This window comes from Neovison vison, chromosome 6, assembly GCF_020171115.1.
Source record: "Neovison vison isolate M4711 chromosome 6, ASM_NN_V1, whole genome shotgun sequence".
NCBI lineage: Eukaryota > Metazoa > Chordata > Mammalia > Carnivora > Mustelidae > Neogale > Neogale vison.
The window spans coordinates 44,977,808-45,003,658 of record NC_058096.1 but is presented as its reverse complement, the minus strand read 5'-3'; the positions used below and the strand labels follow the sequence as shown (position 1 = coordinate 45,003,658).

General features: G+C 32.2%; 1 protein-coding gene across 3 annotated transcripts in view; it reads right to left on the bottom strand.

Annotated features, from left to right (window-relative positions):
* The window catches only part of EPHA6 (EPH receptor A6), an 871,253-nt gene that overhangs the window by 783,866 nt on the left and 61,536 nt on the right, over nt 1–25,851 (bottom strand). For all 3 annotated transcript variants that reach the window (XM_044251185.1, XM_044251182.1, XM_044251184.1), the window contains exon 2: nt 17,036–17,100. In XM_044251185.1, the coding sequence (XP_044107120.1) occupies nt 17,036–17,100 (65 nt within the window). The remainder of the gene's footprint in view (nt 1–17,035; nt 17,101–25,851) is intronic.

The following is a 25,851-nucleotide window of genomic DNA, read 5'->3' as shown; positions in this document are numbered from 1 at the left end:
TCACAGACGAGAATGTAAAATGGTTCAGCCACTGTGGGAAACAGTTTGGCAGTTCCACAAAAAGACATAAAACTACCATATGACCTAACAATTCCATTGCTAAGGACATACTCCACAGAACTGAAAACAGATTTTTTTTTTTTAAAGATTATTTATTTATTTATTTATTTGACAGAGAGAGATCACAAACAGGCAGAGAGGCAGGCAGAGAGAGAGGAGGAAGCAGGCTCCCTGCCGAGCAGAGAGCCCAATGCGGGCCTCGATCCCAGGACTCTGAGATCATGACCTGAGCTGAAGGCAGCGGCTTAACCCACTGAGCCACCCAGGCACCCGAAAACAGATATTTAAATATATTTATATGCACAGCAGAACTACTAACAACAATGAAAAAGTAGAAATAGTATAAATGCTCATCAATGAAAACAATTGTGATATACACATACAACAAAATATTATTCAGCCATAATAAGGAATGATGTACAGATACATGCTACACAGATGAAGCTCATGAATAAAACTCAGAAACATTAATTAAAGAAGCTAAACACAAAGGGTCACATATGGTATAATACAATTTATATGAAGTATCCAAAATAGGTAAATCCATAGAGACAGAAAGCAGATTGCTTATTGCCAGGTGCTAGGGGAAAGGAAGAGTAAGGAGGAACTGCTTAATGGATACAGGGCTTCCTTTTGGAATCATAAAATGTTTTGTAAGTAGACATAAGTGATCGTTGCATAATATTGTGGTGGGTGCACCAAATAATTCACTCTAAGATGGTTATTTTTGTGTCGATTTCACCTCATTTTTTAAAGGGGAAAAACAAGAACTGGATGAAGTATTTATTTGGATTGAATTCATTAAATCTACAGAGTATTTTGAGAGAATTAACTAACATATAATAGTGAGTATTTCAACCCATGAATATATATATATACTTTGCATTTCTGTAAGTTTGTATGTTCTCTAAAGACTATTTGTGGTTACCAATATAAACTGTTCTTGCATATATTTTTCATGGTTTTATTTCTAAATATTTGTAGTTTTTGATGTTATTAAAATGATACTTTAAAATTTTTTGTCATTAGTATACAGAAATAAAATTGATTTTGCATATTGACCATGTATCCATTATTATATTCATTGATTTTTATCCCCATTTCTTTTACAAAGGAAGAATGCTGAAAATGCATCTCTAATGAAATAAGGAATTATGAACAACACAGTTTTAAGTGTAATATGTATAGTTTTCATCTAAGAAAAGTTTTATCTGCTTTTTAGATTTTTACTGAAATAATAAAAAACAGTCTTTAAAGGCCTTAAATGCAAGGATAGATAATACTTCAGTATAAAGAAAAGCAAAATGCTAAAACATATTAAGTGCTCTACAAGTGAAAATTTATGAAGTATGTTTTTCTATAGTAGTACTAATACATACTCAAAAATAATCTGTTTATTCTGTTTTTCTCTTAAACTAATATTTACTGTTACTTTATACCAGAAATTAATGTTAGATACTGAGGATCGACTAGAACTAGGTTAGATAATATTTGTGAAGGTTTACTTTATGTGTTTTTCACCATTCAATTTTTATTCTGACTCCTTGGTAAAGGATAATAATCTATTGGATGTTCAGAGATTTCAAATCTTAAAAAGCTATTGGAAACCATACTGTATTAATATTATGTAAGAGAGAAACCATTTATTGGAATGATATAAACTTTTCTATATCTAGACAGACAAATCACAGCCAGCAGACATGTGATAATATTTAATAGTATTAGATAAGGATAGCTTCTTAGCCATATGCACAATATTACTACACTAAAACTAGCCTGTTAAGTCCCTATCCCTGGTTTGAAACTTTCTAACTACTCGCCCTACATTCAACAAGAGTGATCTTGTCAAAATATAAGTCTGCTTACTAAGCTCTATAAATTTATTTTGAAGTTAGGATAATGCCTACAAGGCCTTGTTTGTAAATGATACTCACAGCCTCTTTCACCTCCTATGTCTTCTTGCTTGACCTATCTTTTGCTTCTATCTTTCTGCTTAACTTGTCTCCTTCCCTCCCCCCACTCTCTCTCTTTCTCTCTGATCTCTACTCACAAAGACCTCCACTCATTTAGTCTCATGTGACTTGCAAATTCTGTTCCCTACTTCCTGAGAAGTGTTTCTTTCCTTTTTTTTTTCCTGCCAGCATACTTAACTCTCTGTTTTCCCTCCACTGTCACTTAGTGAAGCCCTTTTCTGATTTTCCTGACCAGATTATACTGCAGATTATACACAAACTTCAAAGGCATCTCTCCTTCATAACATTTATACTTACCAGATTTAAAATTTTATATCTATCATATTTTGTGATTATTTGAATAATGTCTACCTCCCATCACTGGTTTTAAGGACAAGGACCATATCTTTGCTTATTATTTTAGTCTTGTAGCCAAGAGCAGAGCTTATAATAAATAGTTGCTAAATGGATGGATAGATATAAAAATTAATGACTTGGTTGAATAAATGTTAGCAATTCTTTTCTCTCTGAATCAATTTTTTTGAACAACTTCTATCATTTGTATCAATAGTCTTTCTTATTTTTTGTATTTTTTAATATCAATAATGGGTAACACCTCTTAGATATCTAACAAAACCAGATTCTTCTTATTCTTCCTCTTTCTAATCTCATGAAGCATACAGTAAATTTTAAAGATACTTTTCTACATACATATAATATATATTAATTTTATATATAAACTCTGGATTTCAGAGGTAACTTGAAGTCATTTCCTGCTAACATTTGTGTTTATTGGGAAAACATCAATACTAAATCACACTGAATACTTTTAAAATTACACGGTGATTACAAACTCATAAAATATACCTTAGAACATAAATACATATTTAATAAATGTTTTCTTTTTTAATAATAAAATAAATGTATACCTATTATGGAGAATTTTGGGAAAAATATGAACAAAAAACCAAATGACCCATATTCTCATGACCTAAAGGGAAACGTTCTTAATAAGTGGTTTTATATCTTTTCACTTTTTTTTTTTTTTTGCTCTAGCACAGTTTAAAAATTAAAAAAGTTTTGCTTTTTATTTCACTCAGTATTACATAAGAAATACTCCAATGTTATTTATGTCTACAACATAAATTATAAATTTTAATGGTTGTATAATATGCAACTCCATCACCCTGGCATATGATCTCATCCTCAAGTTAACCTTGTGATTCAAGATGGCTGCGAAGCTCTAGACATCACACCTGTATTCTAGATAGCAAAAGGGGATGCATCAGTCCAAAAGGTTTGACCTCAAATTAACAGAGCTCATTTTAAGCAGCCTAGAAATACCACAGAACACCTTCATTTACAACTCCACTTACATCTCATTTGCTAGAACATAATGTTTGGTCATAGCTGGCTGCAAAATATGTTAGAAACATTAGGCTTTTTTAGTTGGATGTACTGCTCTCTCAAAATAAAGTTCTGATAATGAGAGAGTAAAAGGAGAATGGATATTACATGACAACCAGTAGTTTACTCCATTCAACTAAAATCCATTTTCTCTTCTTCCCGGGCTAACTTACATTTTCTGATTCCCCTGTAATTGGGTATAATAATGTGAATGGGATGAACCCAATGAAATATGTGCCACTTCTGAACTTTTAAGAAGGCGGATTATCCTCTCCACAGAGAAGAGGAGGAGGAACTCCTGACAACTGGAAATACTGACTTTAGACTATTAAGACAGTGAGAATAATAATATTCTTTTGTGTTTAAATTACACATTGGGGTTTATTTGTAATACAGTTGACATTACCAGAATATTAGCTATATAATTTATCATCCAAACAAAAAAAAAACTATTAAGAATGAATGGGGTGCAATTAATAATTAGTCTAGGACAATACCACCACCACCACCAACAACAACAGAACATTCCAGGCAAACCAGGACAGGTCATCCAAGCAATTAATATATTGTTTTTAAATAGAATAAAAAATAACTATTATATATTTTCAGTACCTATTTCTTTATTGTAAGATCTATAATGTCTGTTTTTTTTTTTTTTTAAGATTTTATTTATTTATTTGAAAGAGTGAGAGGGAGCGGGGAGAGGCAGAGAGAGAAGCCTCTCAAAGAGCCCAACAAAGGGCTCAAGGCTTGATCCCAGGATATGGGGCTGAATCCCAGGACCCCAGGATCATGACCTGAGCTGAAGGTATATGTTTAATTGACTGAGCCACTGAGGTGTCCCTAATGTGGTATTTCTTAGAGCACTTCTCAATAGCAACCATGAAGAAATCCCATCTAATGTGCATCAGAAAGCATTGCTTTTAAGAAAAGCATATGATTTGATTAAATGAATAAAATTATTAAATTGAGCAAACTAAATCAACAATAAGATTAATATTACATCTCCAAATGTGGTCTATAGAATGAGCAAACATTCAAAGGAAAAAATGTGTGTGCGTGTGTCTGTATATATATATTTAAATCCTAGTTTCATGCTTTTATTTGAAAGACTTTTTAAATTACACTGATATTATGCTATACATTGCTACCTAATTATAGGTGAGCTGAAGACTAAGTTAAGTATTACATTTATGGGCATAAGAGATTTTGCTTTGCTAAAATAAAACAAAGTCAAACCATTTTAAGCAACTATTTTGCTTACTATGGTACATTAGTTCAAAATACTAATTGCATGGAATACAGATTACAAAAACCTATTTAACATTTAATGCTGACCTATGCTTTTTGAAGCTTGACTGGTTAACATAAATTTTCTAAAATTTGCAGTCCATCTATCAACCATTAAAAATCCATATGTTCTATTTTTTATCTTCATCTTTAATAACAAAGTGCAAAATTAATAACCATCTGGGGTTAATACTTCACAGATGTGATTCAGATCATCAACTGTTCTAAACCAGTCATTAATTCTTTGAAAGTATATTAAGTCTTGATAGCTTATATGCTATTTTATATGCTATTTTATAAGCCTTTATTTCATAGGTAAGTATCTTTCCCACTTGAATTTTCCTTTCAACTTGAATTTTAGTGGAAAAAATTGGTAATGAGAAAATGGATTGGATTGTCTAAAATACAAAAATGGGAGTAAATGTATAAACTTCTCTTCCTGTACTCAAGCTGACAATGCTGAATAAGAATTCAGTTCAATTTTCACAACCATTTAGTCTTATATTCACAGATGATTTGGCCCAAAGATTATATCAAACTGTTCCAGGACCAATGACAGTTGCAAAATATAGCCTTTAACCAATATCTTCTCTGAAATAATTTGATACTTATTTATATATTCAGCTATCCAAACAAATTTTATTGAACATCTGTCATATGACAATCACTATATTGCCTAATTTCAGATACAGATGACACACCCAATCCATCTGAGAGTTCACAATCTGGTAGGAGACAGATATTCAAATATTGCAAAAGAAATGCTATCATACGCACTGAGTTCTAGGTATCCCCAAAAAGAAGCCTCCTAATTCAACTTTCTGCAGTATAAGTCTCCTCAGAAAAGATGGAAAATCGTCTTTGCTTTTAAAGACCAATAAGAAAAAGCCAGAGAGGGCGCCTAGGTGGCTCAGTGGGTTAAAGCCTCTGCCTTCGGCCCAGGTCATGATCTCAGGGTCCTGGGATCGAGCTCTGCATCAGGCTCTCTGTTAAGTAGGGAGCCTGCCTCCCCCGCACTCTGCCTACCTCTCTGCCTACTTGTGATCTCTGTCTGTCAAATAAATAAATAAAAAGTCTTTTAAAAAGAAAAGAATATACAGGAAAAAATAGCAGAAATACTGGAAAAATGAATTGCATACATACTTATTTTTCAGCTGCCCAGAGAATACGGGCTAATGACATAGCCACATCAGTAAACACTTCACATCTGATTTCCTAAATCATCCTTATTGCTTTTCTCTTACTTCTCTTCTTCACCATAGAATCAATCTCTTCATTATCTAATACAAGTTCTTTCAACTGGTGAAAGACAAAGAAGCAACTTATTTATTTTTTTGGTTTTTTTTTTGTTTATTTTGCAGAGGATGCTATACAGGAAGGAATATTCTGAGATAGGACAGAGAAAAGTACCACAAATCACAGTTTCTCAGCATTATCAACAATAGACAAGTTATGGAAAGAGCCCAAATATCCAACTGATAAATGGATAAGGAAAATGTGGTATACACACACATACATATTTATATGATGGAATATAACTCAGCCATAAAAAAGAAAAGTCTTGCTATTTGCAGTAATGTGGATGGAGCTAGAGAGTATAATGTTAAGCAAAATAAGTGAGAGAAAGAAAAATACTGTATGACTCCACTCATATGTGAAATTTAAGAAATAAAACAAATGAACATGGAGGGGAAAAAAGAGCCAAACCAAGATAGACTTTTTTTTTTTTTTTTTAAGATTTTATTTATTCATTTGAGAGAGAGAGACAGTGAGACTATAGAGAATAAACTAAGTTTTGATGGAGGGGAGATGGGCAGGAGATGGGCTAAATGGGTGATGGAGATTAAGGAGTGCACTTGTGATGAGCACGGGGTATTATTGTATGTAAGTGATGAATCACTAAATTCTATGCCTGAAACTAATATTACACTGTATGTTAACTAACTGGAATTTAAATAAAAACCTGGAAGGAAAAAAAAAAAGAAATCACAAATGCCCAGATATTAAATATTTTAAAATTTATGCACTCTAATAAATTTCATTCATATTCATTCATCTGCCTTCTCTCATTGCTTACATGCAGGGGAGGTCACTTATCCATGTGTGAGTTGATAAAAGAGGGCCTGTGTCTCCAGGTAATTAATGTCGCTGTGTTCTCTTCAAGGAAATTCCTTTCAAAGGTTTTATGTTTCCTGGCCAGGCTTAAAACAGTGTCAGTGTTTCACTGCCTTCTTCTTGCTGTCACTGTTGCTGCCACTACAACTGCCGTGATCATCATCCTCAGGTTTACAATGTGCCTTTACAATTTGATGGCTCAAGTAAGGGAATTCATTTTAAGAATACCCAAGTACTGAATCTGGAAATGTAGCAGCAACCTGGTCAGCTCCAGAAGTGTTGACGACTCCATCTTTTTCTCATGGTCTTTTCACTGCATGTGCTATGCTCTCCTCTTCTGCTCCTTTAACTCTCCTTTAACTGCTGCTATTTTCTGCTCTCAGAATTTCTACTTGCACATGACTTCAATTCATTATTCTTCTTTTCTGTATTTTTTTTTCTGTGTCATTATTCTGTATTTTTTCTGTATCATTATTCTCCTTTTCTGTATTTTTCAGTGTATGTATCTTTATGGAACAAGTTTCAGATTGTTCTTATCCTGTGTGGAAATTCCTAAATTCCTAAAAAGGAATCTGATTAGTTTAATAATTTAAGGAAATCATATGTAAGAGGTGAGAGGTAGCTAGTTAGCCAATGAACTGCATGACTTTTGATGAGGTTTCCACCTGTGTCCCAATAAGATATGGTTGAGGGAGTAGGAAATCTTAGCACTAACCATAATGGATAACCTTTAATAAAGACTCTAGGTCAATTTACTTAGAAGATGGTGTGATAATGACAAATTCTAACATTTCTCTTGTTTTTTTCTCTAATTTTACTAATATTTATAATAAATTTATTTCTATGACATGATTTATTTTTTATTTTTGGATGCGATTACTCCATATCTTACCCTAATTAGCTTATAGTCAATAACAGACATGTATAAAGATATGAGACACAAAGAAATAAGCACAAAAGAGATACACTAAAGGAATCTTTCTCTAGTTCTTTTCCAAGGGAAAAAATATGAAAACAATCTAAACATGCACCAAATATTCTTATGCCACTAACTAAAGAACTCTCTTTAAAAATTAACCATCTTTTGCTTTGAGACATCCTTTGGTTTTCAAAGATGAATATATCTTTTTCTCAGCACTTTTCAATAACTACATATCTTTTTATAAAACATCTGTGTCATTCTAACAAGACTGTAACTAGATTAAGACTGCATTTGAACCACCTTATAGGTTATTTTATAGCCTCCACAGTATCAATCACAATGTTGAAACCAATGCATGGTTGTAGGTACACTGAATGACTAATAATCCTGGCTTTGGGATTAAGATGACCCTGGCCTTAACGCCAGTTCCTTCAGTCAATATCACCATAAACTTAGGCAGGTTATAGGACTTTTCTCAGGTTTATTTTTCTCATGCATAAAATGATACTAGTAATATTTACTTCACATAGATATTATTAGGACTAAATTTAAAAAGTTTATAAAATGTATAAACTTTTATACATGTCATGGTTCTTACTGCAGAACTGTGACATTAGTAATTTGAACATTCTGAGAGAGAAATTTGCATTGGGTCTCCTGTGAAGCCAAGATACATGGAACTAAATTTCTAAGAGCTCCCAGGAATATCATGGTCTACTACTCAACTTGTACATCACAGAAAAGTTCTTAAGTCTTCCTTTATTGATTTGTAAAGAATAATAGCAATAATGCCAGATAAACAAAGGCATAAGAACTTGATTTACTTTTTTAAAAATTAAATGAACTTAAAAATAAAGCCAAACACAACTGATAATAAAGATCAAGTGAAAAATTTAGACCGTTCACTGCATAAAAACAGAAGGTGGGGAAAATTAAAATCTTAATTTGCAAATCTATTTAAGCAAATGTTTCAGCCAATTATATAATGTCTATGACAGTTGAAAATGTAAGGAACCACTTCAAAATATGCCAGAGCATTCAGTTCTTCTTAACAAGGCCTGCCTCAGGAGAAACTATTTTATCAAAGCCTAACCTACTTGAAGGAAGGAAAATGGGTCCAGCAGGTTCTAGCCTTCCATGTAGAAAGAAGAAAATAGCCAACTCCAACTCCCTCTGGCCATGCTATCCCACCTAATGGTGAAATTCAGAGTCCAGAGGCACAGGCTCACCAAAAGAAAGAGGCCCAGTTATGGAACTAGAGAAGACTTTCCCATCCCCAACACCTCACTACTATATTACAGAGGTCTGCTGACCTCAGTTTCTTTTACTCAGACATCATGTCCACATTTTAATAACAAATTACAAGATGTGCTAAAAGGCAAAAATAAAACCACTGGTTGAAGAGACTAAAGAAGCATTAGAACCAGTCAGATAAAGCAAGAATGTTAGAATTATCAGACCAGGAATTGTTAAAAGTTATGCTAAGTGTTTAATAGATAAAGAAGACAATATGCAAGAAAAAATGGGTAATGTAGAGAAATAAATGAATCAAAAGAAATGGAAGAGGTCAAGAACAATGTAGCAAAAGTACTCTTGATTTTCACCTAGATCATGATCCTAGGCAGGGTCATGAGATTGAGCCCTGCAAAGGACTCCACACTGGGCATGGGGCCTACTAAACATTCTCTCTCTCTTCCTCTGTCTCCCTCTGCCCCTCCCCCCTGCTCATATGTGTTCTAGCACTTAAAAAAAAAAAGGAAAAAAAAGTCTCTGAGTTTGAGAATATGGCAATAGAACCTTCTAAAACTGAAGAGCGATTTCTTTCAAATGTGAACCATAGATTGAAATTAATATGATGGATATTTAGAAACTACTACATATGCTGAGAAGTTTCTCAGAATAAAAACTATTTAGGTACCAGTTTTGAAAGCAGTAACTGAAACAATCCATTTTTTAAAATGTTATAATCAAAGCTCATGTTTTCAGAATTCAAACACATACATATAAGTTTTCAGTAATTTCAATGTATTATAAAATGCATAAAAATGCAACATGGAAGTCTGCTATAATAAATTGGTTCCTATGATATGAAATATAGAAATTATAAACAAAAATAGAAATTAATTATTAGTAGTTATTCCATTCTCTATCACTAATACATTCTATCTTTGGTTTCTCAACTTTGGAACAATGATATTAGAAAATGCCTTTGTCTAAAATATGGAATATAGTACCTTCTCACACAGTTTAATTGTAATGTAAGACTCTTTTATTATAAAAAATCTTTCATTTTTGTTCACTATAAAGATCATTAGCAACTGAATTATATGTTCACTTATAGTTTTATTTAGATATGAATGACCTATACCCTAGTCTCCTAACCACTTCAGAGTAAATTTCCTAATACCAATTTACTATGTCTAACATATAAGATCGTATATCTTGTATCATCTTGCATTTTACAAACCCTAAAGGTTATCTAAGTCACAACCTGCCAAAATGCCTATATATTTGAGTTCAATATTTTCCATCTGAGTTTTCTAACCTTTAATTATCATAATTAATAGAAAATTCAACTTAATATATCCAAAAGCACTTTTTTTCTATTAGTATTCAATTTTCTCTTAAATCTTTTTGTTAAGGTGTACTTAACTGTTGAAAAGGAATCTTGATTTTGAGTATTGGAGTGCCTATATCCATGTCCACTACAACTTTGTATAAAAGATCTGATGTACTATATATACAAGTAGACAAAACAGAAGAGGGGGGAAAAAATCTGGGATAAGCAAACCTTTCATTTTCTTGCCAACAATATTACTAAGAATAAAAATAAATAGTGAAAAATCTTTCAGGTGGTTGACTAAGTGCTTAAAAATCAAGTTCTTGCATCAACATTAAGTATTTGTAATACTTAATCAAATAATACCTTATGGAATTATTATTATTATTATTATTATGAAATGTTATCTTTTAACTCCCAGATTTTATTAGGTGTAAGTACTGTAATAATTGGTATGCAGTTACCCAAACAAGTCATTTATCTTTTTGATTATAGTATCAAAACTAAAAAGTCACAGTGCTATTAAATCTTAAGTAGTATCAAATATAATTTTAAAAGCTCAAAGAAAACAATGTAAGTCTTTAATCATCAAGTTTCTTTTTTATGTTATGAAGTCTTTCATTTTTCTAGTGGGTACCAGTTACTTTTTATTTGTCAGAATTAATATTAAGCCAGGGTGCCCCAATGTGACATACCCCACTGTTATATGGCATTGCATGGGAACGCATCTGTAATGTGTATTAAGGATTTTGAATGCCACATTCAACTACAGATCTTATGGTATCATTCTCTTTCATCTACAATTTTACATATTGACTAAAAAGAAATCAGAAGAAAAATATCAAAGGAAAGGAGTAAACATGAATAAATGTTTCAAGAAAATTTATATAATTTTTCTTTGACACCTTTTCAGTTCATGAGAACAAATTCAAGAGATATATTTTTTCAAGTTCTTCTTTAGTACAAAGGTATTGTATGAACAGTATCTTTCATGTTTCTTTTTTTCTCATTAGCATTAAAATGGTATGTCTTCTTAAAGACTATCTTCTTCCCAGGAGATTTTTAAAATTAAACAGGTCTTTCAGTTTTGCAAGGAGTAAGATTTAGTATTAACCAGGTATTAGTTATAGCAAATGAAAAATCCAGAACATACGCCTGTGCTTAATATTTATGAAAACATTTCTTCAGTATTCATTAACAAGTTCTATAGTGCTATGCAAAAATTTTTATTCATGTAGCATTCTTTCATTGATTATCATGGCACTATTAGCTACTCTGCTATATTATCATAATTTTATTATGTTAGTGTAGTACACTGACAGATCAAGGATGGAAGGGACAATAACAGGATAAAGTTCTTAAGAACTTTAAATTATGTAGACATAAAATTCTTTTTTTTTAAAGATTTTATTTATTCATTTGACAGACAGAGATCTCAAGTAGGCAGAGAAGCAGGCAGAGAGAGGAGGAAGCAGGGAGGGAGAGAGGAGGAAGCAGGCTCCCTGCTGAGCAGAGAACCAGATGTGGGGCTCGGATCTCAGGACCCTGGGATCATGATCTGAGCAGAAGGCAGAGGCTTTAACCCACTGAGCCACCCAGGGGCCCCAGTAGACATAAAATTCTTAACATAAGACCATGAGAGTACAGTGTTAAGAATTATAACAAGTGGTTACCAAAATCTTTGATATATTCATTCTTTTCTAACACCAAGCCTCATTCTATATACAAGTATAATTATTCTATTTCACTTCATTCTCAATACATTAATAATGTCCTATTACCTATATTTTGAACATCCTTTCCTAACAATTTTCTAAGGAGGCTTTTATTTCCACAGGTGTACATTATTATCCAAAAAAAAAAAAAAGCGTTAATACTTTTTGTTTGTTTAACTGAATCCAGAAAGTTTTTACTTTTACTTGTATGTACTGGGACTGAGCTATACACTAAGTCAATTAAGACACTGAAATTCTAGGTCTTCCACAATATGATTAGCCTACAGTCACTGTTTTATTTCCCACAAAACCTTCACTCCAAGCACACAAATTATTTTCAACATTCCCAAAACTTAATGTGCACATTAAAGAATGTGCCTTTCTTCAAGTTACTCTCTTTGCCTAACAGAAGCTTTCCAGCCTCTTGTCCAACCCATATGGGATTCTTTCACAGTTTAGCAGAAAGAGTTAATGTCATCCATATACCACATACCAACATTGCTGACCAGAATTAATCCCTCCCTTCATTATCTTTTCACAAACCATCATGCAAAACTGCTTGAAGACAGTCTTTGACCTTATGATTGTGCAGCACGATCTCTATACTATGAGGCTTCTGGAGCAATGTGAGCACCCCAACAAGGTACTTGGCACAAAGAGCATAAAATGGAAGCTTGTCAAACTGAATTGTGGACATAATGTATTTTAAATATTGGTGCATATGACAAGCAAGCACTTCAGTAAATATAAACATATATATGTGTCTATATATACACATATATATATTTCTTTTTTCATTTTTGCAAGCCTAAGAATTCATTTGTTCAAGACTACTCACTTATCTATGTTCCACATTCTCTAACCAAAGGTACTTACCTCCTACTCAAATAACCAGTAATGCTTTTATTCACAGACATTATAAATGTCTACTCCATTTAGAAGCAAGATACTAGGTAGGATGGCTATTTTAAGTTAAAAAAAAAAACTATAAAGCCATTTATTAAATCACATATTTTATATGGTATATAATTTCAAAAATGTCTCTTAGTTCAAGTCTTTATAGAAAATTTATCAGTTGAAAAGTTATACCTAGGAAATACTTCATTCAGAGAAATACCAATTACTTGATATAAAGTTGCCAAATTTATCTAGTCTTTTTTACCCATGACATATTTGTGAAACCAACTCAAGTAGTGTCTCTGAAAAAAAGTCAACTTTAGTTAAAATGGCCATTCATATTAGCATGCCTCGATAAACCTGACAACCTGAAAAAAGTCATACAATTTCAAATAGATATAATTACAATTTTAACATACAGATATAAATGGTAGTTTAAATGTTATAAACTGAAACATAAAAAATTCTTTTTTAAAAAGATTTATTTATCTGAGAGTAAAGAGAGAGAGAGGAAGAATGGGGGATGGAGGGAGAGAGGGAGAGGGGAGAAGGAGGCTCAAGCAGACTCTATGCTGAGTGTGGAGCCCAAATGGAGGGGCTTGATCTCACAACCCTGAGATCATAACCTGAGTCGAAACCAGGAGTTGGACACTTAACTGGATGCATCACTCAGGTACCCCTTCAAAAAATATTTCTAAGGTATCTAAATACTGCTGTTTATTGGACTATAAGTGTTTTCCCTCTGTAGTTTATACATATTGACCAGATCATAAAGACATGAAAATTCCATTTTACTTGGTTACCAGGAACATTACACACATTAAGCATTGAATAATTTCTGAGAAATTGATGACAAGCAACACTATAGTTTGTTCTAACAGAAAATACTACTAAAGCAAAGGCTTAAGTGGAAGAAACCAAAACAGTGATAGCCTTGCCTTTTTTTTTTTGCACACGTCAAGAATTTTATGAATACTGCAGCATTTCTCAGATATAGGTGGAACCAAGTTTAACCCTCAATTTTTTCATTTAATAGCTATATAAATGTGGATGCATTACTTAAAACACTCTGAATCTCTGCTTCATCATTGGTAAACTGGGAATAATGATTCTCAGAGTTTCTGTAAGATTTGAAAGTGCTCAATAAGTATTCTCTTAAAATGTTATAAACTGATTTTAAATATATTTTAAATTATTTAACTAATATTCATGATTTCTCATTCTCACTATTTTTAAAGCCTTTTTCAAAGTTCTTCATCCTTATTATTTCCTTGTTTTAACCTATAAAGAGCTTTAAATAAACTTCATTCTCATCAGTAATATACCCACTTCACTAAAAGAGGAATTGAAACTGTATGTATTCTTTAAAACTTAAGTAAATTACCAGTACATGTTACTGTTTCCCTGGATTTACCTTTGTTTCACCTAATTCATGTAGCTTCATCTGTATCTACTATAAACTATGTCCATACGCTCTCATTTTCCTACTGTTTTTCTTGTTTTTCTGTTTCTTGTTCTCAGTTTTCCTACTGCTTTCACTTGCTATGTGTGCACTACTATTTGAGGGATAATCTAAAAAGTAGGATAGCTCATTACAAAAGTGACATTCAAAGGTAATTGAGTATTTAATTTACATCTTAATATCTGAATCCGTGTGTGATTTTTCCCTCTGTAGTTTATACATATTGACCACTGGCTTTTATATTTACAAAGTAGAATCTTACAGGAAATAAAAAGCATACATGTGTGTTAACAGTAAGAATCTGCTTGGCTTAGAATTTTTGCTGCACTAATTCTTAGCTCTGTAATCTTGTATAGGTTATTTAATGTATCTGAGTCTCGATTTCCATATCTTTCAATGGGGTAAAATTATTCTGGATTTCTAGGACTCATGTGAGTAAACTGCTTTGAACAAAGCCTAGCATATGGTAAATGCTTGATAAGTATTAACCATCTCTTCCTTTTTCACCTTATTCTATCCTACTTATTTTCTCCTCTATTCTCCTTCCTTTCTTCTTTCTCCCTCTCCTCCCGCAAATCAATGGCTGGTGTCCAAAATGTTCATCTCAGTCAAGAACTATGTTTATCAAGGGGAGAAAAGAAATTTGAATCAATTATACAAATATCAGCATAAATAATAGGCCTTTCATGAAGTTTCCAATGCTCCACTCTGTTACCAGTGCCATGATGAAGATGCAGGCTTTAATCAGAAATAACTTAGTTCAAATTAAATCCCATCACTCACTATTTAGCCTAAAACTTGTTGGTATTTTGCATTCCTTACCCTCTTTAAGGCAAGGTTTCTCTGACAGGGAACTAAGAACTAAGATATACATCATCAGGCTATTGTGAAAATAAAACATAAAATTCTTAGTGCAGTGTCTGCAAATAGAAAACTTTGGGGTAAGCATTACTTTTCAAACAATTCTGCCCCTTCCCTAAGTAATAAACTAGTAATAGTAGGGGGAAAAAACCTCCCTTTCACAACACCTATGACAAGATCAGCAAGAGAACAACAGCAGTAAGTTTATTTGTAACTTTGTAAGTCCTTGTCTCCTCCTCACCAGTTCCTTTGAAATGCAGCCTGGTCAAGACAAATACAATCACTGCAGCAGGGATGTACTCCTTCTGTCCCTCACACAATTCTTTGGTTATGACAACATGACTAGTATTTTTTGTCATTTAAAAAAAAAAAAAAAAAACAATGGAAAAGTAGCACTTACAAACTTTATAAGTTCTTACAATGACAAAAGAAACATATATATGTATATATATATCTTGGAAGATAATTTAAAAAAAATGTTTCATTCACTTCTTGAAATTAACTGTAAAAATTAGACATGCTTAGTACAGTCAATAAATATTGATGTTTAATGAAAATAAGATGATGAAAGTATATAGTTTCAAAGATATATTTTCAGAAATGGTTTGATGAGACCTTTTTGAGAATAAGATGAAAAGTTCAGAAAAAATAAAATCAGCCTATTAAAACAAACCAATCTAAAGAGACAAATAGCCTGTTGAAAAAAGAGAGGAAGATTTAACTCTTCATAGAAAATTATAGTTGAAAATACACATATTAAGTGAGTAACTATTGCTATAAAAGGTCAAATTCAAACAATATTTGAATGATTCTAAAAAATAAAACATTTTCAGTCAACTTCTTTTAGGGTTAAATTTGCAGATGTAATGGAAAAAGCAATGTAAAAATATCAACTAAGAATCTGGTGAATGAAAAAAATACAATTTCTGAAAAAAAGGAAGAAAAGCTAACCCAAGTATATCTGAATAACAGCTAACTACCTCCATTACTGAGAATTTTGCTAAATTAGACAAAATCTAATAAAAAATTCACAAACCACACTTTAACTTGAAATTAGAAAAAAAGGAATAGAAATACATTGCAATGTCAAAATGATACGAAATACATTAAACCATATTAAAAAGCAATTCTTTATTTTTATTTTTATTTTTTATAAACATATAATATATTTTTATCCCCAGGGGTACAGGTCTGTGAATCACCAGGTTTACACAGCAATTCTAACCACAGCTAAAATGATATAAGTACTTGAAAAATTGTGGTTTGTAAATTACACACCCTTAAGTTACACATGCCTTTCAAAAGCAAGAACTCAGCTAACAAAAACCCAATCATAATATTCCTTTTTGTCAAGTTCAAAAAACACTCATATTTTCTAATAAAAAACAAATTGTTAATATGTGTAAAATCCACTTATGATAATTTAAAGTTTGTTTATGGACAAATACCCACTGAGGTTACCAAGTTTAATAAACCTGTATATAAAAAACTCTCTTGAACTTATACACAGAAATTTTTTCTGAGAAAACATTTATATGGGAAATGTCTAATTTACTATATATATATATGTAAAAAGGCTATATTAAAAAATGACTAATTTAAAAGAAGCAAAGATTTTTAAACAACATTCTCATTGGTTACAAGTTCTAACTGCATTTTAATCTTTTCTTTGAAATTTTAGTTATATGCTAAAATTAATACTAACTGAAGCCCAAATCCACTATCTTTTAACTATTATAACAGACCCTAAAAACCTAGTAAGGATGAAAAATTTAAAAACATAATTAAACTTACCCCATTTAATGGATATGTTTTCCATCCTAGCTCTCCCAGCACAGTTGTTGTATCAAGTAACACAACTGGAATTAAAAAAAAGAAAAAAGTACATGAATTTCTCAATGTAAAAATGTTACTTAAAATATTAATGCCAACTATATTTACTATTACTCATTGCATTAATTTTAATATGCTGCATTACTTACTATAAAATTAACTGTATACTAAATACTAATGTAATAATAATACTAAGTAATGATAAAATATATGAGGTAGTTATAACTTGTTTTCAAAATACATAACTTGTGTTTAACAATGCTAAATAAAACAGATAACTGAGAAAAAGACCCCAAAGTCATTTTTTTTTTAAGATTTTATTCATTTATTTAACAGGCAGAGATCACAAGCAGGCAGAGAGGCAGGCGGGGGGGGGGGGGGGAAGCAGGCTCCCCGCCGAGCAGAGAGCCCGATGTGGGGCTCGATCCCAGTACCCTGGGACCACGACCAGAGCCGAAGGCAGAGGCTTTAACCCACTGAGCCACCCAGGCGCCCGCCAAAAGTCATTTTTAATAGTTGGCTTTTAAAACTGATAAATGTTGATGGAGGTAATCGAGATGATGTGACTGCCAGGTGATCCTTGAGCTGGACCCAGACAATAGAGGTCTCCTCACTCCCCTCCCCCATCCTCAGAATGTAAGCTCTGCCTGCTGTTTCCCTAGAGTGAGCTGGTTCCAAGGACATAGCCTTGGGAGAGTAACATGTTGCTGAGACCACGTGGATGAATGAACCCAGTTATGACTTCTATGAAAACTTAAAGATTCTGGTGGGTGGGTGTGGAAATCTTGCAGCTGCCTAAGACAAGTAAGTTCCCTTGCTTATTAGCCCTACCACCTACCAATCTGGAGTGGTCTGTTTCTTTCTGCACTCTCTCTTGGCCTGCGTGAACAGGGGGGCCAGTTTGAGGACAAATAATGAAATAATCACCTTTGTCTTCCCTACCACTCCACTTTCATATATAGTCTTTTTATACCACATTAAAGAAAGAAAAACTGTGTTAAAGCAGGCTTCTGTAGTTTTTTCATGTTATTAAATGCCCTTATATTTGATTTGCAAAGTATGAAAACAAGTAATTTTTTAATAAACCTATCTTTAAAGCATAGATTACATTATTATTGTACATGCAGGTATACTGATAGCTGAGGCAAAAGCAAAAACAAAATCCATGCATATTTTTCTCTGACCAAAAGTTACTCACAATCTGATCAAAACGCAGACATAAAAACAAATGATTAGAACATAATCTGTTAAATTTTAAAATGGAAGACTATATAAAAGCCTAGCAGTTAAGTTACATTAGGGCTAGTATGGAGGTCTGGGAGAATTTCACAAAGGAGATGCAATTTGAGCTGACCTAGGACAAAGGGACTTTCAATTAAATGTGATAAGAAACAAATGGTTTACTTTTAGAATAAAGTAACGGACCTATAACTAAATCATTTTTCGGTGGCTGGAGTCAGGACTAGGAATGGGTATTATTTGGGGAACTAGCAGGATAGAAATGAGGTTGGAAAGATAGAGATCAAATGGGGAGGATTTTTGTGGTGTTTCCAGCAGATAAATGTGTAGGGTCCATGACTCAGACCTTTATTTTTAACTACTACCTCCAAGTCCCCTAGATGCCAGTAGGCCATGGATTATAGTCTGAGAAACAATGCTTTGATATTCCATCATGAGTTTTATATCTTCACATAGTTAAGAAGCAGGGTTTTCTATTTGTAGTTTTAAAAAGTTCCACTGAAAGTATGCTATTTGGTGTCTATTGTAAGGATTCTGTGGTTTTTCTTATTTGAATCACTACGTTTTATTCATTTTTTGAAAGATTTTACTTATTTATTTGACAGAATGAGAGAGATCACAAGTAGGCAGAGAGACAGGCAGAGAGAGAGGGGAAGCAGGTTCCCTGCTGAGCAGAGAGCACAATGTGGGATAAGTATAAAACCACACAGCAATTTCTGAGATGAACGCTAATTACTTATTGTAGAATATTCTTTCAGTAATGTTAAAATGAGTTTACTAAATAAACATTTGTAAAACTGAGCTGTAATTCTTTAAATTTTATTGTGGAAAATTCTCAAACATATTTTAGAATGTAGATGAAAAACAGTAAAATGAACCCTCATGCACTCATCACCCAGATTCAATAATTACCAACATTCAGTCAATCTTCATCTATATATCTTTATACTCTCTCTCACTGCAGAACTGCTTTGAAGCAAATTCTGGTAATAATCATCTATAAAAATGTAGTGTATATTTATGATAAAGACACCTTTTAATATAGCAATAGTATCTTAGTTTATTTCTATACATAGTAATTCCTTAATATCATCAAATATCCAGTGTTTAATATCCCTATAGTCTCAACTTAACTTGAACAGAGAATCAAGGTCCAAGTAAGTGGTATCCATTGCAGTGAGCTGATGCTGTTCTTTGCTTTTTTAAACCATAATTTCCCTCATTAACTTTTTTAAAGTTACATTTATTGAGGTTATGATTTACTTACAATTTAATAATTCACCCTTTTAAAATGTACATTTCTATAAATTGTGACAAACTCCCACATCCATGTAACCACTGCTACAATCAAGCTATGGAATATTTCCATCACCACTAAAAGTTCCCTTGTGACCTTTATGGTGAATCCCTTCCACAGTCCAGCCACTGGCAACCACTGATTTAATTTCTGTCCCTATGATTTTTGCCTTTCCCAAAATGTCAAACCAACAAAATCACATAGCATGAAACCTTGAGCCTGGTTCTTTCATGTAGCACATGCATTTGAGATTCATCCATGTCGTTGCATGTTAGTTGGCTTTTTACTGTTGAAAGTATTCTATTGTATGGAATTCCCTACTTGATGCAAATGTGAGCTATTTCCAGTTGGGAATGTTATAAATTAAGCCAGTATAAAATTTCATGTATAGATTTTTATATAACCTTAGGCTTTTACTTCTCCATGGTAATAGGGAATTCCTGGGTTATAGGGAGAACTTTTTTATTTATTTGTCAGAGAGAGAGAGAACATGCAAAAGCAGGTCAAGTGGCAGGGAGAGAGAGAAACAGATGCCCTACTGAGCAAGGAGCCTTATGTGGGATTTGATCCGAGGATCTTGTAGTCATGACCTGACCAAAGGCAAATGCTTAACAACTGCATCACCCAGGCATCCTAAGAATGCTTATTTTTAAGAAACTGCCCAATTGTACTTCAAAATGGCATTAGCAGAATATGGTTTTCCAGTTGCTTCATATCCTCAGCAGGATTTGGTATTGTCCAGCTTTTTTAAAAATTTTTTTTAAAGATTTTATTTATTTATTTGACAGAGAGAGACACAGCAAGAGAGAGAACACAAGCAGGGGGAGTGGATAAGGGAGAAGCAGGCTTCCTGCTGAGCAGGGATCCCTATGTGGGGCTCAATCCCAGGACCCTGGGATCATGACCTGAGCCAAAGGCAGAGCCTTAATGACTGAGCCACCAGGTGCCCCAAGGTGTTGTCCAGTTTTTTAAAATCATTCCAAGAGATGTGTGATAATATTTCATTTTTTAAAATATATTTCTTCAATTACTAGCCAGTTATCTTTTTCACTACTTGAAATCAAATTTACAAAAAAAAAAGGTTATTTTGTCCCACATTCTAGCTTTTTCTAATTGTGAGATACCATTCAACATGCCTCCTATTCCCTTTATTTTCTTTAAATTGGTAGATTTAGTAGCTTTATCAGATTCAAGTTCCATTTATTTAATTTTTTATATACCATTACAAGGAACATACCAATGTTGACTAGGGTCATGTCAAAAAGACTTGGGAACCAAATTTCATAGACTTCCACTGGCCAAAAATGGATAATGTAATCATACACACAAGGCTAATGCATTCATAATGATTCATAATGATAAAATATACGTAATGATAACTTTTGCAGAATACTAAGAAAGCATTATATTTTAAAAACTGGTAAGTAATCGGAAAACAATAAAACATATATTTTGCTTTTGCTAAATAAACTACTTATGAACAAAGAAATAGTTAATGAAGGAACATTTCTCTTTGAAGTAGTTCAGGTAATAAAAGAAGAAGGAATGACTGAATTACTCCTAATGAATTAATATATTTAGCTAGTGGTTTTCAATGGCTTGCATCACCTAAAGAGTAAAAAGGACACATAAAAGGCTAGACCTTTTTAAAAAGTTTCCTTTATAGTTTCATTTATTTCCTATTAGCATACAATTCTAACAAGCCTGGAAGTAAAAGAAAGTACAATAAAGATGATAAATACATATATATGTATATGTCATATATACAAACACACACACACATATATATATATACATTCATTCACACACACACACAAATTATACAAAAATATTTGATGGGATTTGGGTTCACTCAGTATAACAATCTCACATGTTAGATAAAAAAACTAAAGATATCATTATAATAAATACTCAAAGCTAAAAGTTTATCTCATTATCAAATGAAAGTTATTTTCATTTTTGGCATATGCTACTGAAAGTAATTCAGAAGTATTAAAGACCAGCATGCAGTTCTGGATACTCTTAAGTTCAATGTAACTCATTTAGCACATATACACTTTTGAAATACATCATTATTTCCCTGCAGGCTGGCAAAATAATGATACTAATTCAGTCACCATAGGAAGAATTTTCTATGTTATTTTCTTCTTGATGTAATCACCACATTGTCCTAAAAGTTCTTTCATTTTTAAAATACCCAACCAACAGATGAGAAAACCGACCTTCAGAAGGTTAAGTAGTTTTCCTTGATATCAGAAACAGATTTGGATTCCAACCGAGGAGACTGATGCTAGACTGTCCTTTGTATGTCCTTTAATGTTGTAAAACATTTAAAACCTTTAAATTTCTTAAGTGTTTTTCTTCTTACCCTTTATAAAAGTTTTTAATTTAAATTCCACTTCGTTAACATAGAGTGTAATATTAGTGTCGGGTGTACAGTACAGTGTGATTCAACATTTCCATACAACACCTGGTACTCATCACAAGTGCACATCTTCACTCCCCCATCACCTATCTTGCTCATGTCCCACCCCATCCCCTCTGGCAACCATGAGTTTGTTCAATATAGTTAAGAGTCTGTTTCTTGATTTCCCTCCCTCACTTTTACTTTTGTAGATACAGAGAAACATCACTATTTCTTTAGCTGATCCAAAATCTTTTATCCTAGTTTTTCATCGATGGCTTCTACAGAAATTTATGGGTATTACATATAAATCATACCATTTAAATCAATGCGTTTATTAGAGAAAAGCATTCAAAGATCTCATACTGAAGTCTGCCAACAAAGATTCATTTTTCGTAGACTGGAAAAATAATTAATTGCTTAGTTGATATAATTTTTTTTTTCTAAAACACTGTTAGGTTGCTTGGTTCTTGATATTTAACATTTATAAACTGTGAGGTATATGCATTTCAAAACAAAAAAGGAAAATATGTATATATCTACAAAAGTGTAGAACCTTAGAATTTTCTTCTTATTAGCTTCAAGAAGCAAGATTTATATAATTACTTTATTTTCTTCTTTAAACTGCAATCATACCTTTTCAAAATTCATAGGAACAGTAAAATTTCAAAGTTGCCTTCCTGACAAATGAATGAGAAACTGATATTAAAATAAAACTAAGGAGTTTGAGATTTTTCATACCTTTACATGTGATAAATGTTTAAATTTTACTATTTGTTTCATATATAAAACCCCCACAAATTCAGGATTTTCAGGCACACTAATTGTATTGAACCCAGCAAGGTGAGAGCTCCTCCTGCTGGCTTCAAATAAGAGTTATCTAGTCCCTACCAGTGCAAAAATACTGTAAACTTAAAGATGAAAAAACCACTATGTTGACATAAACTTCAATAAAAAGTCAACACTTTTTTATTTTTCATTTAATGGAATGCTTTTAAACATGGCACAATTAATACCTATTATTTATGTAAGGAGTACATATGAAAATATAGTTATTCATATTATCAATAAGAAATTGGATAAATCAAAAACAAGTGCAAGGAGTAGTAGGTTAGTGGTATCAAAATAAAGTGAAAATATGTTTGTTTAATAAACAACATAATTCATAGAATATGTATGCTAAACTACACACAATTTTCCCATTAGCTTTTAGAAATAAATTTCCGGCATATGGTATGTCTCTCTGAAAGTATCTTTTAATTTTTTAGTACTCCCTTTACTCATTCTTTTGGAAATTACAAGAAAATTTCATTGTGTTCTAAAAGAAGATAGCAAATGATAAAGACAAGACAGATAGTACTGGATTAAATGAGACTAATGTGTACCTAAAATTAAAAAGCTCAATGCTAATTTCTTGCCCTTGAATAATTTATCAAGTCTTTATTTACATCCCTTTTAATAAGCTTAAGATATATCTATTTTAAAAACAATTAACATATAGGTTTATAGTATATAATGGGTCACCTCTACTCCAACTGCACAATAAAAAGGACAGGATTTTATTTGTAATTATTTTGTCAAACTAAGCAAAACAGATCAATTAATCCACTAAGAAAGTAGTTATGTTTTTAGGATAATTTCATTGTAAAAAATCGAGTTAATGGCATGTGAATTGAATCCAAAGATTTACCAATATTCTCCAACAGACTTGATGTGAAAAAGAACAAGGTATTTCTTCTTATAATCATTCAATTTAGAGCCTTTATTTCACAAATAAATCCCAGAAGGTAAATTTACCTAGTTACTTAGTAACAACATAGTAGTAGAGGCTTTTGATAGTTAATTCCAGTCATGTTCCACTGACTGTAACACACCCTACTAACCCCCATAGTTCCAAACAAACTAGTTAATAGACAAAAGGACTGTTTCTGACATAATGACCAGATACAACATAGTCAGAGAATACTTTTGATTATAGATAGACATGCATATATATGTATGCATATGTATATGTATATATTTTTTATTTATAACATTTCTATTTTAATGTCATCCTGTTTATATTCTGCTTTAAACTGACACTCATATTACAACATTAAACAATTTAGTTTTAGTTTTGACATAATCGCATATTTTTGATTGATAAAAATCACCGCTGTAATTTCCAGATCTGTTTAACTATGGGTATCTACCCTCACACAAAGTCAGAATCAATATTTAATTCCTAAAAAATCGAACACAGATTGCTTTAAATAAACATAGGATTATTATGTTTACCCCTAGTATGCCCCTATGTGTATCGGTATTATTTTAAGACAACATTTTCCAAAAAGAATCATTTCTTCTAAAAAAAGAGGTGAAACTACTTTTATCTAGAAACTGAGATCAATATTTGCTCATTAGGTGAATTTAAAGCATTTTGTTTTTTCATGCCTTTCTTAATTCTGTGGTTGCTTGCCTAATTTTAATATAGGTGGTGTTCATGATTAATTTTCCTACCCCATGTCAAAGTTTGAAAATCCTATTTGAAAGGTAAAGTAACATGAACACAGTGACATTAAACAGCTTTCTCAAATTTAGAGAATAAAATCAAGGCTAGAACTTTTGAACTCCTACCATTCAGCTTTCTACTCTATTAGAAAATGGTATCTTTTTCAGAAAGCATGTTCAAACCTCTCTGCCTCTGTCCTTTCTGGAAAACAGATCACTCTTTTTTAGTTCTGATGGAAAAAATAAGATATAATAATCAGAAATTGTTTTCCTTCATTATCGCCTTAAATAGAGAAAAAAAATCAAGCTAGTTTGTTATTTTTAAGGCAAATTATACTTAGAGTTAAGAACTGCTACCTAAAACCAGTTGATTAAAAATATAACTAGTATTGTTCATCTCACTTCCACACCTTATTTTGTCCAAAAGAACCTCCATATTGTTATCCTGCTTAACACAGCTTTATTTGATTCAGTCCTAAATCATTTTTTAAGCCTGCCATTAAGACAGGTAAGCTTACCCAATAGACCCAAGGAGAACCCAGATGTGGATCTGATCCATGGTAAAGTCACCAAATGACAGGTGTACCCGAGGCTCCTAAGAAATATCAGTAAGACTTACAAATGAGTTAGCTCACAAGTCATGCTTTCCCTATCAAACTGTTCAGTTATTTCTATAGATTTAAAAAAAATGAAATTTGGCATGTTCCTAAATAACAGCAAATACAACTCTTTCATTTTGGCATCTTCAGCACTTCGATCTATAAAAAAACTAAGTAGTTTTGTGTATGACCTGTATTATTTCCATTTGTTTCAGTTACACGGAGATTAAATAGGTAGGAAGGACTATTTGTCTTTGGTTTTAGATTTACTAGTCATACATTTAATAAATATGATTTTTTCCATCTGTCACAGAAACTCACAACACTTCTACATATTCCTCAATATGCCCAAACCATTGTCCCCTTCTCCCCATCACTTACACAGTATCAGAAATGCTTCTTGCCTTTCTAGTACTTTCTTTTCTTATATTTCTCACTTCTCTTCCATGACTTTGGACACTATTTTTTTTTAAATATTATGAAGCTCAAGGTTTGAAATGCATTTTGGTATTTTTTATAGCTCTGGTAAAAACAGATTATGACTACTTATTTGAAAGTCTTATCTAGTCTTATTTAAACATAATGGCCATCTCAATATAAAACCATTTCTACATACTGGAAGAACAGTCTAAAAAATTATTGAAACTGTTACTCTAAAAAGAAGTAATAATTACTTTGTACTGAGAAAGAAATAATGAGTTTTACTAAAATCTAAGAAAAAAGTATATGAGTAAAGGAAAGATTTCAT